General features: G+C 44.7%; 1 protein-coding gene across 1 annotated transcript; it reads left to right on the forward strand.

Annotated features, from left to right (window-relative positions):
- The first annotated feature begins 1,041 nt into the window (after nt 1–1,041).
- On the forward strand, nt 1,042–7,349 carry PENK (proenkephalin). The gene is made up of 3 exons (XM_065399901.1): nt 1,042–1,218; nt 1,977–2,117; nt 6,681–7,349. Exons 1-3 carry the CDS (start codon nt 1,042–1,044, stop codon nt 7,347–7,349), a joined length of 987 nt encoding a protein of 328 aa, XP_065255973.1.
- The last annotated feature ends 8,365 nt before the right edge of the window (nt 7,350–15,714 follow it).

Consider the following 15,714-nt stretch of genomic DNA (forward strand, 5'->3'; position numbering starts at 1 on the left):
GATGGACCCTTGATCTGACCCAGTATGGTTGTTCTTATGTTCTTATGTAGAGTCAAACAGGTTAGAGAGATGGGAAAAGCCCCAGGCCACATAAAAGCAAGAAGAGGCAGCTGAACCGCTGGTGGAATAAAATCTCCCTCCCTCCCCGTGTCTTTAGTGACACCGACCTCCTTGACCCTGCAGCTTTGTCCTCTGGAGCCTTTTCTTCTTTCCAGTGGGGTCTGATGGAGTTTTACACACTGGCTTCTCTTCCCCAGCATTGGAGGATGAGAGATTTGCAGCTTCCATGGGGTGGAATGGTCTAGCCGTGCCAGATGTTAAGGAAGATCAAAGGGGAGGGCCAGTGGAGGGAAGGGGGTGTCAGCCCCCATTGCGCTCTGTGCTGCAGTTCACTGCAGCAGTTTCCCGAGCCCCTAGTACTGTGACCTAGAGAAACGTGGGTTAGCCAGTGGGGCAGGGCTCTCCCCGGCAAGGCTGGAGCACGTGGACCAAAGAGGGGCGGGGGTCCAGCTTGCCCCTTGCCGGTGGGCTCCTCTTGTCCTATGTCACTCACACTCTCAGACCAAGCGGCGGGGGTCGCTCACGCCTGGCGCCCACAACTCCCCCAAGTCACTCGTCTCACGCTCGGCGGGAGAGCTCCCGAAAGCCAGGTGGGTGCTGTAAAAGGCCAAGGCCATTTCCTGGAGCACGGCCTCCCCCGCCCTCTGCCCCCAGCTACCCGCGGGGGGGACAGAAAACGTGCTCGCTGACTTCCCTGCCTGGCTCATCCCCTTCCCAGGCAGAATCGCTAATAAGGGGGCCTGAGTGGGATTTCGTAGGTCCTGCGTCAGATGGAGCCCGTAGGCGATTGGGGGAGGCTTCGCTTTTCCCTTTTTGACTAATTATAAAGTGGCTCCATCCGCTTCCCAGAGCCCTGACTTTGGTGAAGAGCTCCGCAGCCCTGCAAACAGATCCAGCCAGTGCGGGGGGGCAGGAGACCGCAGCTCCAACTGGGCACTTTCTCCCCCTGCCTCCTCGCTCCTGTAAGATTTACTGAAGCTGATGCTCAGTAACTGCGGGCTATTACTTTTCTCCTGTATTTTTTTTTTCCTTCTAGAGCTTCTCCAGAGGCACAAATTGCTTAGCCCTTCTATAAATACAAGGGGCTCAAACCAAGAGGCTCCAGCAAGCTACTGCTCATTCCCGAGGTGCTTCTGCGGGTTCCCAAGGAAGCAGCATGTATGTGAGTGAATTGCTGTAAGGACCGGCACTCGGCTGGGGGCTGGGGCGAGGCGTCTAGTAAGGTTGCTTGCAGTGGCTTGGCTGAGTTTTATTTCTGTAACAGCTTTGCTGTCTGTCTAGTTTCCATAGGCTACTGCTTTGTTGTTCGGGGGTTGTGCGCGTGCAAACTCTTGCCAGGCAATCGCTCCGAGGCTTTACCGTCGAATATCTCTGTAGTTCTGGTATCTAACCTCTTTCCTGGCTGTGCCGGGGAACTGCCTCTGTCCGGCTTTCCGGGATAATGACTGGGGACAGGGAAAGAGAGTGGCAGGAGAAATGCTTTAATTTGGGGGGGAATTGATTTGATTTCTGTTAACCACGTTAAGTTCGTTCTTCGCATACAGCGCTAGGTCCTGTTCCGGTGCAGGCTCTGGGCTTGCAAAAAGGAACAACTCCAGCTCTGGTAGCACCAGCAGAACAGCCAGGGGGGCTGAGGTCTTGGCGACCCTGGGAAGGGAAGGGAAGGGAAAGCCGGAGGCTGTCCCTGTCTGCAGCTGCGGAACAGAGAGCGCAAAGAGTTCCAACTTGCTGCGTTCCGCGTCCCGTACCTAACCAGGGGGTGGGTTCCGCTGCTGGTGAATAGTTTGCAGCGCCCGTGTCTGAGGCTTAGAGGAAGCCGGGGCACAGGTGTGACTGGCTGTGGGGTTGGGGACGCTTCTCCTGGGGCCAGGGAGGAAGCTGGTGCCAGGCTGAATTCTGACCTTTTCTTTTCGCAGCCCATGGCGTTGCTCCTGAGACTTTGCGGCTTGCTCTTGGCTCTCAGCAGCTGCCTTGTCTGGACAGTGCAGGCGGACTGCAGCAAGGACTGCGCCTCCTGCTCCTACCGGCTGGGTCACCACGCAGAGATCAACCCCCTGGTAAGCGGGATCCATGTGCTCCCAAGTAACTCTCTGACCCCACTCGCCGCCCAAGAGGCACAGCAGCTGCTCCCGGAGGCTCGCACAGGACTCGGGAGCCGGCTCCTCTCACGCAGAGTTAGCGAAGGGAGCTTAGCTGTGGGGGCGGTGGGGGAAGAAGATACTCCAGCGGCAGGCGCTGTCCGGACTGGCTTTCCTGCGGCTCTGCGCTGTCCTTCCCCTGAGCCACGCCGGACAGTTCGGCACCCTGGAGAGCTCCCCAACACTCCTGCCTGGCCCCAGCGAGTGAGTTGAGCTAATTGACTGTTGAGGTCCATTTGCGGGTGCTCCAAGGTGCCTGGGGAGGATCGGGCCTTAGAGCAGAGCAGGCAATGATGCCTCCTCCCAGGGGCCCAGCCTGCACTGGTGGCAGGTAGCGAGCGCCTTTGACCTTCACTGAAGCCTAGGGGAGCTAGGGCGCTGGGCCCTTTACAGGACCTAGCCCCAAGTGCAGTGCCCGGGAGATAAGGGGGGGGGGTCTGATATTTAAACTCGAGTCTACCAGCGCTGCTGTAACCAATTATCTTCTTAAAAAATTAAATTGCAGCATTTTAATTGGAAGTCTAATGTCACACCGCTAGAGTGAAATAGCCTAGAACTGTCACCGGAGCTATCTTGGGGGCTCGGGGAGAGATTGGAACAGGCCCTTCTAAAAACTACCAAGCTCCTTCTCCCTTTAAAAGAAATCACCCTTTTAACTGTGAGTCTAAAGTTACCCTGATCACTAGGTTTAATTTTGAGAATTCGTAGGATAAGCTCCCGGGAGCAAAAAAGGTCCCGGGAGCCTTTTGATGATCCGGGTGGGACTAAGAGAGATTGAAGCCTAGAGAAGAATGGAATCACTGCAGAAATTCCGGTCAAAGTCTCTGGTTCAGAGCAAATCCATCACATCTTAAAAGAGAGAAAGCAGCGAATAATGAGATGTAAAGGCAGACTAGAAATGAACCAATGGCAAAAGAGTCCGTATTCGAATCCTCTCAAGACGAGAACGTCTCACCCTGAGCTACTATGTAGTTTCGCTCTTAGGCGTTCCCTAATAACGTACTGTTCCTTTAGCAAAGAAGACTCTCCCGTATAGGATACTGCGTTGTTCTTGTCTTCTAATTCGAAAACCGTCCATTATAAAGTGCCTTCCATCAGAATGAAAATTGTTTGTCCTTTGAGGATAGCTTTGCAGAATGGGAGTCTTATTATTATTATTACACCGCTTGGACAAGTCACCATAGACACGGGAGTTTAAAGATTTCCTTTAAATCTGTTATTCCATGTCTCAATTATCAAGTAATAGCTTGAACGGTAAATCTCCACTCGACATACACGCGTTTAAAAAGTCTGCAAACGCGATGTAAACTTACAATAGACTTTTTTTATTCACAATTTCCCGTTTCCTGTTTAGAACGCAAACATTTCTGCCTGAAATACTTTCACTTCTCATTGTTATAACACCTAACATTCTATAGCTGGGAGAGATTAGAGAACAATTATCGGTCTGCCAGTTTATTTAATGTTTGCATTTGACAGCACTGGATCCTATACTTATAGCGTGGGTCTGTGTATAGATCTCCTGTATAATCAGTCATACAGATCTCCCTGTCTATTTTCTTCTTTTTCTTCTGTGACTTGGGAGGGAGGTAAACAAACAAAAAAATGGCTGACACACACACTCAGGGGTAGAAGAAGTAGCTGAAACTAGTTTTCACTTGTTTGACAGTATTCGTTTAAACGAAAAAAAGTTTAAGTTTAAAAAAATGTTAACGGCCAAGACTCTTACTTAAATCCAAAAAAGCAAGAAAATTCAGACTCAAGGCTGCAGCAATTCCGTACGGGAAGGACTGCAGAAGATGACATGATGATGCGCTGCTGTATTTTAGCCTTCATTGGCTCCTCTTATTATTAGGTATTGGAGCTTATCGGTTGAAAGATGGTACCATGGAGAGGTGCGAGCTGCCGAGCTCTCTGGCCGAGGTCCGGCCAAGCACAGCTTTTACCTCTGTAGTGAATAGTCCCACTGAATTCAATGGAGCTCTTCACGTGCTTCTTGAAGTCAGTGAGACTGCGTGCTTTGCTAGATCCCCGCCAGAAAGTTCAGCCCTTGGCAGGATCAGTCCTAAGAGTCTGAGCCTGCTCCCAGTGGAGGAGGATCAAGCCCTACAGGAGCAGCAATACCTCAAGAGCTTTCTTCTCCCAGATGTCCAGAAGCATTAGTCCGCTCAAAGGACACTGCCTGTCAAATGTAGGGCTACAACATTTAATTTGTTCTTAAAAGTACAGCCTGTTAAAGCATGAGAAACAATCCAAACTGAGCGTGTTCTCGGCAGTTAAAACCCACTAGCATTATTTTAAAATATAGTCACAATGGCACCTTGCATGGAACTTAAGGGTCTGATTCTGACAAATGCTGGGTGTCCTCAATTCCCATAGTAATTGGTGGGAATAGGGTGCTGAGTACTGGCAAGAGACATTCAGCAGCACCTTGCAGACTCTGGCCTCAAGGATTTGATTTTGTAGTGTTTGTGTACTCACTCCCATTGAAATTAATGGAAGTTTGTGATTGTTTCGGTGCACAAGGAATGAAGCTTTGGACCCTAATCTACCTGAATTATAAATCACTGAACATTTTTGTTTATAACAGAAACAATAGCACCTCTTTAACCACAGCAGTTACACATAGAAAATATTCTGAATGCAGTTGACATATGTCCACATGAAATTCTGTATGTCTATTTCAATGAATTCTCAAAGTTAATTGGAGAGCCTAAGTTAACTTTAACAATCTTTCTTGTACAGCAAAGCTATTTAAGGAAGTGTTAAATCCTGTTCAGTGATAGCATTTATCAGCTGATATACCAAAACAGAAAAAGTACAGTATAATACAATATTTTATATACTCTTTGTTTTATATACTAATGTTTCTAAAGACATTAACACCTAGTGAGTTCACTATTACTTTTATCATAATGAGCACCATAGGAAGTAATCAAGCCATTATTATATACCGTGTGTGTGGTGTATGTTTGTTCAGGGGGAGAATGATTGTTTAAACTAATCCATTAACCAAAAAAAGAGGTTGTTTTTTGTATTACAGTGATTTCCAAATCAGATTGCAGCTGAGACCACATTATTGTAATAACCCAAATATGTTCACATGGACATAGTCATGCAGTGCCAGTTAAAAAGAAAAATTGTGATGGTTTAGGAGTAGAATGTTGCTAACAACATAATTCCTTTAAACTCAATTTGAGATGAACCTTTAACTCTAGAGTAATCACCAATATGGAAATAATTGTACCATAAATCTTCTATCTTGCTACAGCATATACAGTAGGTTGATAGATGCTGTTTCTTAATATATTTATCACACTTAGGACTTAACTCACAGGTAACTACAGAAGTAACAAGGTAGTCACTTACCACACAAAGTTGTTTTGAGGCTTATTTTCACATTTGTAAAGCTTTCTGAGAGCTTTAGATGGAAGGCACTATAAAAGGGTAATTAAGTATCATACATTTATTATTAAAGATGATGGGACAATAAGGTTAATAATGTAAACAAATGTAACATTTCAAATATAATAAATGCATTTCACAATTGCAAAAATCTGATCATATGAGATCATACCTTTATATGATTTAATCATTTCTCAGAGCCCCACCTATTGCAAATTATGAGCTAATGGAGTGGGAATGACTTTTCTGAAGTGAAATAATTTCAGTATTACTGCTGATTATTCAGTTTTACCTAATCTTACTTAATCCTTGTCAAAATCCTTTTGACGAGACATTTTTGACCTCCCTAAATTGTACACTTAAATATAGAATATTACTTAGAAGTGCTCATAAATTGTTCCAGACCTCTGAGAGGTATGTGTGTGTGCACATGGATGTCTTTGTTTAAACTAGAAACATAGGAATTGCTGTAGCAGATCAGACCAGTGGTCCATCTAGTCCAGTATCCTCTGACAGTGACCAGTACCAAACCAGCTGCTTGAGGGGAAGGCACAAGAAATGGCATAATGAAAAATTATGGAATAAGATGTCCATGAGGGAAGTTCCTTCCAGCCAATGAGTATCTAGAGCAGTGATACTCAGACTAAGAATCCTGAGTTGCAAGTGGCTCTTTAATGTGTCTCCTGTGGCTCTTTGTGGCACATGATATTAAAACACTGACTTAATTATTAACTAATTGGGATGCTTTTACTATGTTTACAACCAATTGTAATTGATAAAATAATAATACTTGTTCAGCCATTTTGCTGTGAGAATAATATTTATAAAACCTAAATATTTCCCGTCATATTGTTTAAATATGAATATCTAGTACTATAGTAAATGAAACAATGAATTCACATTACTGTGGGTCTTTTGGGTAATGTTGATGGCTAGTTTGGCTCCTGAACCAGTGAGGTCTGAGTATCACTGATCTAGAGATTGGCTTGTGCCTTTAACGAAAAATAAAAAGACAAGATGACATCAGAGTGTCTGTTTCTTTTAAATCATTCTTAGTAAATCCCATCAATTTTTCAGGCATGCACACTAGAATGTGAAGGAAAACTGCCTTCTGCCAAAGCCTGGGAAACCTGCAAGGAGCTTGTGCAATTGACTAAACTGGATCTTTCTGAGGAAGGCAACAGTGCTCCGGGGGACAACAAGAAAGAACAGGATGAGAACCATTTGCTAGCAAAGAAGTACGGTGGCTTTATGAAAAGGTATGGTGGCTTCATGAAGAAAATGGATGAGCTTTATCACGTAGAACCGGAGGAGGAAACAAATGGAGGAGAGATCCTTACTAAGAGGTATGGAGGGTTTATGAAGAAAGACTCCAATGATGACGCCCTGGCTAATTCCTCTGATCTGCTGAAGGAGCTTCTGGGAACAGGGGCCAACGCTGAAGCCTCACATTACCGACAGATAAATGATAATGATGGGGAGGTCAGCAAAAGATATGGAGGCTTCATGAGAAGCTTCAAGCGCAGTCCAGAACTGGAAGATGAAGCCAAAGAGCTGCAAAAGAGATACGGTGGCTTTATGAGAAGAGTAGGGAGGCCAGAATGGTGGCTGGACTACCAGAAACGTTATGGTGGATTTCTTAAGCGCTTCACTGATCCTTTTCTCCCTTCAGATGAAGATGGGGAAAGTTATTCCAAAGAGGTTCCAGAGATGGAAAAGAGATATGGTGGATTTATGAGATTTTAATACCCTCCCCTTTATCCCTTTTGTCCCAAATGAGAGACACTGCCTCATTGGTCATAATTTATTGTAATGTGTTGCTTGTACTATACAGTTTTTTACTGTCCTAGTTAATGATGCAATCTGTTGTTTCAGGTTCTGTGTTCTTTAAGTCAATAACTTCTGTTTTAGTCAGATTTAAGTCTATATTGTAGTTTTCATGCTAAAACTATTTTGGTTACCTTATCCCTTTTCTTTAAACACTACCGCACATCTACAGTAGAATTGCTTAATTGTATATACAATAAATTCTTCATCCTAACTGCATAATGGATTTTGAAGTGTCTGTTATTTCCTACTAGTGCATTTAATCAACCACTTTGTCAAATTCATTCAGCACTGAATAACCAAAGCTTATAATTTAAAGCACCAGCTCTTTGTAATCACACAATTCCTTCTGTTCACACCACAGCAGGAATTGGAATTGGATTAATTTGTATCTTTGCTTCCTAGGTTTCTTACACAGTTAGAACACTGAATATATCCCCAAATGGGTCAGATTTCTCCTCTTACTTTTGCAATTTAGTAGAATAAAGTTTTTAAAAAGACTAAAATTACTATCCACTACATTTAGCTAGGAGGCAGCAAGAAAATACCTGAGCACGTTTTAAAATACTAAAAGCATTTCTTCAACTTCCTTGGCATAGCAGGGAGTTAGTTCTAATGTCATGTTTCTTTGGACATATTTTTTACATTAATCCAATAAAGGTTTGTGCAACTGGCTTTTCAACTACAACCATTAAGGGTCAAAGTTTTCCTTCCACAGGAAAGTGCACAGAAGAAGGAAAAACTGAAAGGAAAACTCCACAATTTTGACCTTGCAGAGTGTCTGACAGAGGGTTCTTTGGGGAGCAGCTTTGGGGCTTATCCTCAGATAATGTATGTTGACTTGCCTCTATTGAGATCAGTGAAGCTATATTGGTTTACAGCAGCTAAGGATCTTAGCCCCTTGTGTTTGGGGCTGGGTTTGTGGCCCAGAGAAGATGTGATTGTATGGGAAATCCCAATCCCAACACTGCAGATCGTCTGGCATCCATACCGACTTCAGTTAGCCCCTCCCCCAGTTTTCCAGGGCTCCCAAGCAGCGCAGCTCACTTAGGAACTCTATTGACATTGGTCTCTTTGCCACAAGGAGCAGCAATACATAATTTGCCCAGGAGCTTCCCAAAGGGCCTGCTTCTACACTCTGTTCCTACACATTTAGTCACTGGGTACCTCCCACAGAGCACCTCCACCTACACATTGTATTACTAATAATTAGTGCCATAGGTGTGCACAATAGTTCAAAGACAAATAAAATATAAGGCCAAGATTTTCAATAATAGATAACCAAAGTTAGGCTCCTAAATGTACATTTACGTGCCTGAATAGGTGGGGATTGGTTTCAGTGGTGCTGAGTGCACAGCAGTGCTAGTGAAGTCAGTCTCACTTTTGAACAGTGATACTTGTGCACAAAGATGGCAATTTATCAGCCTGTGTCCCCTCTCATCAGAAGCCTATGGAGCTGCTGAGCACTACGCGTCTTTGAAAATCAGGCTTCTTATTTAGACACCCAAATATGAATTTGAGCGCCTAGTTCTAGGCCCCCAATTTCTGAAGATCCTGGGCTTAGCCCTTAGAGGATAAATGGGAATGCTGAATGAGGTGATGATCCAGTGGCATGGCTGATAAACTACAAGGCAGTCATTTTACTGCAGAGGAAAGCAGGGCACCTGTCTTTCTATTTCTGTTAAACAACAGGTGATGCTCAATTTAGAAAGACGTAAAAGAGTGCCCCTGCCCATCTCAGCTGGAGGAAGTTTGGTCTGACTAGCAGGGGGATGGCCAGCTTCCAGAAGAGGGGAAGAGGGACTAGCCCCTCCCCTGGTTTCTGATACAACTTGGAATGCACCTGGGGGAGAGAAGAGGGATTTATCTGCCTCCAATTGGCTGGCCAGGGAGAATAGTGGAGCTGTTTGGCTGTCACGCCCCTCACCAACACCACCACAATTTAAACCCTTCTGGAGTGTCTGTGGATCAGCTTTCCTTCATAACTCAGTTTAGAAAGATGCCACATAAGAATTGTTTCTTTTTCATGTCTTCTGTTGTGCCTGCAGTTTCTTAGCACTTTTCCCCATTATTTTCAGTTCTGTGGAGCTTCAGGGCCCACTACCTGATCCAAAAGTAGTCTAAGATGCTCGGCAATGGACAGTTCAGTTGAAATCAGCTCCAAGCGCTTCAGTCCAGCAGGCAAATCAACAGGCAAGATTTACTGTAGTTGATTTATTTTAATCCAGGGTCAAAGCAGGGGTTGAGGATAGGGTTTTTGAGTTGGAAGATGAAGATGGGGATCTTCTTTATTTTGATCAGTGGCACCCTATTTTTTCCCCACTGTACAAGAATTTGCCGGGGCTCGACCCTCTCCGGAGCGGCAGGGAGCCACACCGCCTCACTACACACCGGTGCGCTGGGGAAACTTGTCCAGCCGTGGGTCTCCCTCGGCAGCTCTTGCTGTAGCTAGAAGAACACGGTAAGCCTCGCCCTGCTCAGGGCAGGGCAACAAACGCTGAGTCAGGAGCTCAGGCCCTCAGTCAGGGCTGAGCAACAATAGTGCAAAGTATTAAACCCAGGCCCTAGGTCAGGGTGGGGCAACAAACGCTGAGTCAGAAGCTCAGACCCTCAGTCAGGGTTGAGCAACAATAGCAGGCCCAAGCCTCAAAAGGCCTGGGAGAGGGGGAGACTGCCACCTACGGGTTGGGTGGCAGGGGGGACGCAGGCCCTCCCACTCCACTGCGTCCCAGCCCAGCGCCCTAGCAGCGGCAGAAGGCCCGCTGCTTAGTCAGTGGGGATCCTGGCCGCAACACACTGACATAGGCTCTGGCAGTGCTGCAGCCAGACTGGGGTCGGCTGCCCCCGGGCTACTTCCACACTCCCCCTCGGGGCCTACCTGGGTCCTGGTGTCGGCCTCTGGGGGATCCAAGACCATGGGTTCATCAGGGCAGGGATTGATCGGCCGGTCCGGCGGCTCCTCCGGATAGCGGGTGCAGGGCAGGCCCGGCCAGTCCTGGTGGCTGCCTTGTGCCGTGGGGTCTTCCCAGTCACGAGCTATGCTGGAGACGTCTGGTCTCTCCGGCAGCTGGGGCCTGACTGAGCCATGAGGGTGAGCTTTTATACTTCCGGGTCGTCACCTGACCCTCTGAGGGGCGGGCTCAGAGCTCCCTAGCTCTGCCCACTCCGGCCTCCAGATGGGCTCTTCCCCCTCCGGGGCGGCGGGGAGCCACACTGCCTCACTACACAACTATATGCTCCTAAAATAGCAATTGTGATATAATGTGGTAAAAGCTCTATTGTTTTATTGAAACATAGTGAACAAGAGAGGAGAGGGGAGTCGAGCAAATCAAAATGTCTTTGTGGAAATGGATTACAAGAGGATTTTGAAGAAGAAGCTGTCACCCTGGGAGCAAAAATAGTATTTCAGAAGCTGCCTTTCTCTGACATTTGTTACCATCCTGGGAATTTTGACATTTGGCAAGGTAAGAGAACACATCTTTAGAGAGATGCGGTGAATCCAGGATTTCAGTATTTGGCCACACATCAAGTAGATGGCCTTGGTATGTGCCAAATACTGAATATGAATAATGGTGGGGAGGAGCTGGGCATGGGACTAGGTGTTCCTCTGCAGTAGACAAGAGAAGGAAGAGAGAGCTGGCCCAGTACTGGATAGGAAGGTGGAAGACAGCAGATTATAAGAGGGTGTCTGTCTCAGACATGATGGTGGAAGGGATCAGGCAAGCAGTAGGTGATGTGGGTCTGTGTAATGGGCCATGGATCAACAGGAGGCAGCAGAAGGAGGGTTTCCTGTACCAGGTAAAGCTGAGAGGAGAGAGTAGCTCCGGAGGGGTGGAGGATGAATAGAAGGCTTTCTGCACTTAAAAAGTGCTGACTGCATCCCGGCTCTACAGAGCAAGCACCACCTTCAGTGCTACAGCTAAGGTTCTTGTTCCAACTGCTCACCATATGGTATGTGAATATCCTTCTGTCACTAAGGGTTGGATCTGAGCACCTACATGTGAAGTAAAATGATACATTAACAGCTAAGGTTCCTGTTCATTCAAAATTATACAGTGCCTTCAGTGCCACAGATGCCACACATTTGGCTTTGTTACTTCAGCACCGGAAATCTTAGTGGGACACAGAGATCGTGATTCTATCTTGTGCCAAGAGGAGCAGCACAGAATTCACAGCCTAGGATAAGGTGGCCGTAAGCTACTTTTGCATCTTCCCAATCCTGCTCTGGGGCCATGGGAAACCCTTACCATAACTCTCACAGCCCTGGGGGGACTCCCTCCTGGAGCTGCCATATGGGCTTCATCACTGCCTGGAATCTCCTCAGTGCTGCTAGCTATAGCCCCCAACTCCAACACAATCCTGCCCCCTTGAGGCATCCAGTGATAAGTGAGATATAAAACATTAAACAGAGCTGTATAAAATGCCCAGTTCTCTTTCAAAGTCCTAATACTTTCATACTTCCTGCCTGTTCGCACTAAGGATACCCCTTCCTCTGAGAAATGTCTCCAGCCTGGTTCTCTCCCCTCTTTTCTCCAGTGCTGGTGATCCTCTAATGCACAGACTTTCCAGTAATCTCTGCTTTCGCCTCAATCCATCTTTCTCATAGAGATTCCTACATCAGTTTCCACCACAAGAGACAAACATTATTTCACCATCCAGGAGAGTCAGAGCTGCCTTCTGATTTGAACTGGAAAAAAATGGAAACAATATTTGACATAAATAACTGGAAACACCCCTGGAAAAATGAAGCTTAAATGAAGCTTTCCAACTTTGAACTTTTTGTCCATAATCCTTTAATTGCCCTAAGTATTAAAATGGTCATAAAACTCAAAGGGAATACATAGATAAAAAGACCCCATTGTTTTGTGGCGATGTCCTGATGCTTCCTCCTAGGAAGGCAGGGAAGTGTCACAGTGAAAATGTTTGTAAACAACAAATAAACTAGTGAAACCAGCTGTAAATCATTAATCCAAGCATTCAATTACTAACCCCATCAGCCTCATTTAAAGCACACAAACTGTTACATATCCAATTAATTGTTGCCATGGAAAACGAAATGCTTAGAGACATTTGACAGCTGCATCTGTACCAGCATAGAAGGGATTTAGACTGAAATTCTTTAATTAGATTGTGACTTTACCTAAACTGAGCATTTACTGTAATCCTTGTTGAAGCCATGCAATGAAATCCATCATCGAGTATAAACAGCTATCACAACATCACCTCCAGGTTCCAACTTGGGCTGAAGTGACGGTAGTGTGCAGATAATACCCACTTCTATACCTGGCTTTCTCAATGCCTTGCTGAAATCAGTACATGAGTGAAGAACCGCTGACTGAAGCTGAATGTGGGCCAGAATGAGATGATACTGGCAGGTAAACAGAAGGTGTTTGAAGAACTTACCTTCTCTATAACATCCCTCACTACTGAAGGCATCTGCCCTCAAATTGTTGTCTGTTCAATAAATAACCATGAGATCCTTTTGGACTCCTTTGTGCTACTGTAAGCTAAAAGCCTCTTCCATCCATATCTAGCTAAAAAATGGCACCCCATTCTATCAAACTCAGACCTGGTCACAATGATCCTCTCACTGGTGACTTTTAGACTTGATTATTGCAACTTATTATGCCTAGAAATGAAGCCATGCCTTGAGAAAGCTCCAGCTTGTATGGAATACAGTAGCATTTCTGCTTAGTAACACAGGTTGCCATGAACATGTCACCACTGAGTTCCACTCTTTGCATTTGTTCACCATTGATTGAACAAAGAATCCAGTTCAACATCTCTGTGCTGATATCCAAAGTCCTCCATGGGACTGGCCCTAGCAACAGTACCCAAGAGACTTCCTCTCCCGCTTTGACTGTAGCTATGTTCCACTGGCGATTGTTCATCTGGGATATGAAACTGAATAGGGAGAGGCGCATGATTGCAGAAAGCAACTTTTACATGTGCTGGACCTAGATTATGGAACTCATTTCCATACGCATTACCACTCTCACAAGTAACTGCAAAACTCATTTCTTTCACATATAGAGGGAAAGCTAGCATGCATGCACACATACACTACAATAAACTATCACAGGAGGAGTGGCTCTATAAGAAGGAATGGGTCCACTTCATTTGTGTCTAATTAGTTTCCTCCTGATGGGGCCTGATAGAGGGCACCTGTAAAGACCCAGACAGAAGTTGAGAAAGAGGAGAGAAATCAGCATGGGGGGGAAAATTAATTACAGAAGATCATGAGAATGGGAAGAATTGGGAGGAAGATGAGTGTACAGTATTGAACAAAAACTTCTTTGTGAGGGAACTTCAAAAACTAAAGGTAAATGCAAAAACTCTGAACCAGGCAAGGGTGGCATGTGTAATGAAAAGCTAAAATACTGGGATGATGGGAGTCAGAAAATACTGCTAAAAGGTGAGCTACCAATGGAGTGAAAACATACAGTGTGGAAACCAGGTAAGCTGCAAACAAGATTTGATGTGTACAGGCCAGTTGCCCTTACATCATGCATGGGTAAAGTCAAGGAAGAATGATGACTGAAAGATTAACAACATATCTAGAGAGAAATGACTTACAGAGTACAAAGTGGATTCAGGAGGGGAAGGAAATCATATAGTAAGAGTGGAGAAGTTGATCATATCATAAGAGTAGAGACAGAAGCACTAAAAAGTATGAGAAATAAAGAATAAATGATAGCTTTTCTAGATATTGAAAAATCATATGCTACACTATGGAGAGAGGGCTTATTGCAGTAGCTCTCAAACTTTTGTACTGGTGACCCCTTTCACATAACAAGCCTCTGAGTGTGACTCCCCCCTCCCTTATAAATTAAGAACACTTTTTAATATATTTAACACCATTATAAATGCTGGAGGCGAAGCGGGATTTGGGGTGGAGGCTGGCAGCTCACGACCCCCAGTTTCAGAACCCCTGGCTTATTGCATAAAATAGCATCCATGGGCATAAAAGGAAGGGTATATAGGTGTAAAAAGGATTTCTTAAGCAAAAGACGTATGCAGGTCAGAGTAGAGAAGGCCTATTCTAGTATATATACAACCACAAATGGAACTCCATAGGGGAGGGTCATCAGCCCTACCTTATTCAACATAATGATACATGATCTCCCAAAAAGGATGAATGCAGGAGTAGGTATTTCCTTGTCTGCAGATGGTTTTGCCATATGAGCAAAAAACAGAAACCAGGAGATAGCTGAGAAGCAAATTAATGAAGCACTTAGGAAAAGTGTGGAATGGGGAAACGATTGGGGCTTTAAACTTTCAATTCTCAAAACTAATGGAATGATATTCACCAAAAGGAATATTAAAAAGATTGTAAACTGTCTGTATATGGACAGCAAATAGTGTGTGACATTTGTTAGCAAGCTAACATAGAAGGACCACATAGAAAATATTGTAGATAAATGTAAAGGTAAAATCAATCTACTTAAAAGTATTTCTGGAACCATCTGGGATGCAGATAAGAAAGCAGAGGTAATGTTTTGTAGAGCATTACTAAAACCACCCATTGAGGATGGCTGCCAAGCATTTAGTTCAGCATCATCAATAAACCTAGACTCAATCCAAGCTCAGGCATTAGGCATTGCATGTGATGCCTTCATCATGACCCCTTTGTGTGTAATGCAGATAGCTACTGGTGAAAAGCCTGGAGCTTTAAGAATGAAATTATTGGACTTACCCCTTTGGGCAAAATTCATAGGAAACAGGAAACACTAAACAAATATATGAAAAATGCTGGGAATTCAGTGGACAACATGCGGGGGGGGGGGGGAAGGGGACACACCAAAAATACTTCATGTTAGTAGGATTAAAGTATGGACAAACGAACTAAGAGAAAAGAAAGACTACAAGAAATTTGCTTATATAGCCATGGGAAAATGCATTGTAGATGGAAAATCACCCCACCCACTCCAATATAAATGTGAAATATATATTGAAATTAAAAGGAGAGCTAGATGTATTAAATATAGTAAATGGATATATGTGTGATAAATGGAGCATTGCCAGATATTTACAGATGGGTCTAAAGATGGGAAAACTAGGAGCATGGGGACAGTGTTCTGTGTTTCAACACTTGGATTAAAGAAATCCATTAGACCTTCAAATTTTGTAGCTGTTATGATAGCCAAACTTGCAGGGAAAATGCTGGCATTATATTGGATACTGTACATGGGACCTACCACCATTGTAATCTTGTCAGATTCACTATCAGGACTATTGGCAAGCAAAAATAGGAATTCAGATACTAAAAATTATATAATTAATG

Source organism: Emys orbicularis, chromosome 2 (genome assembly GCF_028017835.1).
Source record: "Emys orbicularis isolate rEmyOrb1 chromosome 2, rEmyOrb1.hap1, whole genome shotgun sequence".
Taxonomy (NCBI): domain Eukaryota; kingdom Metazoa; phylum Chordata; order Testudines; family Emydidae; genus Emys; species Emys orbicularis.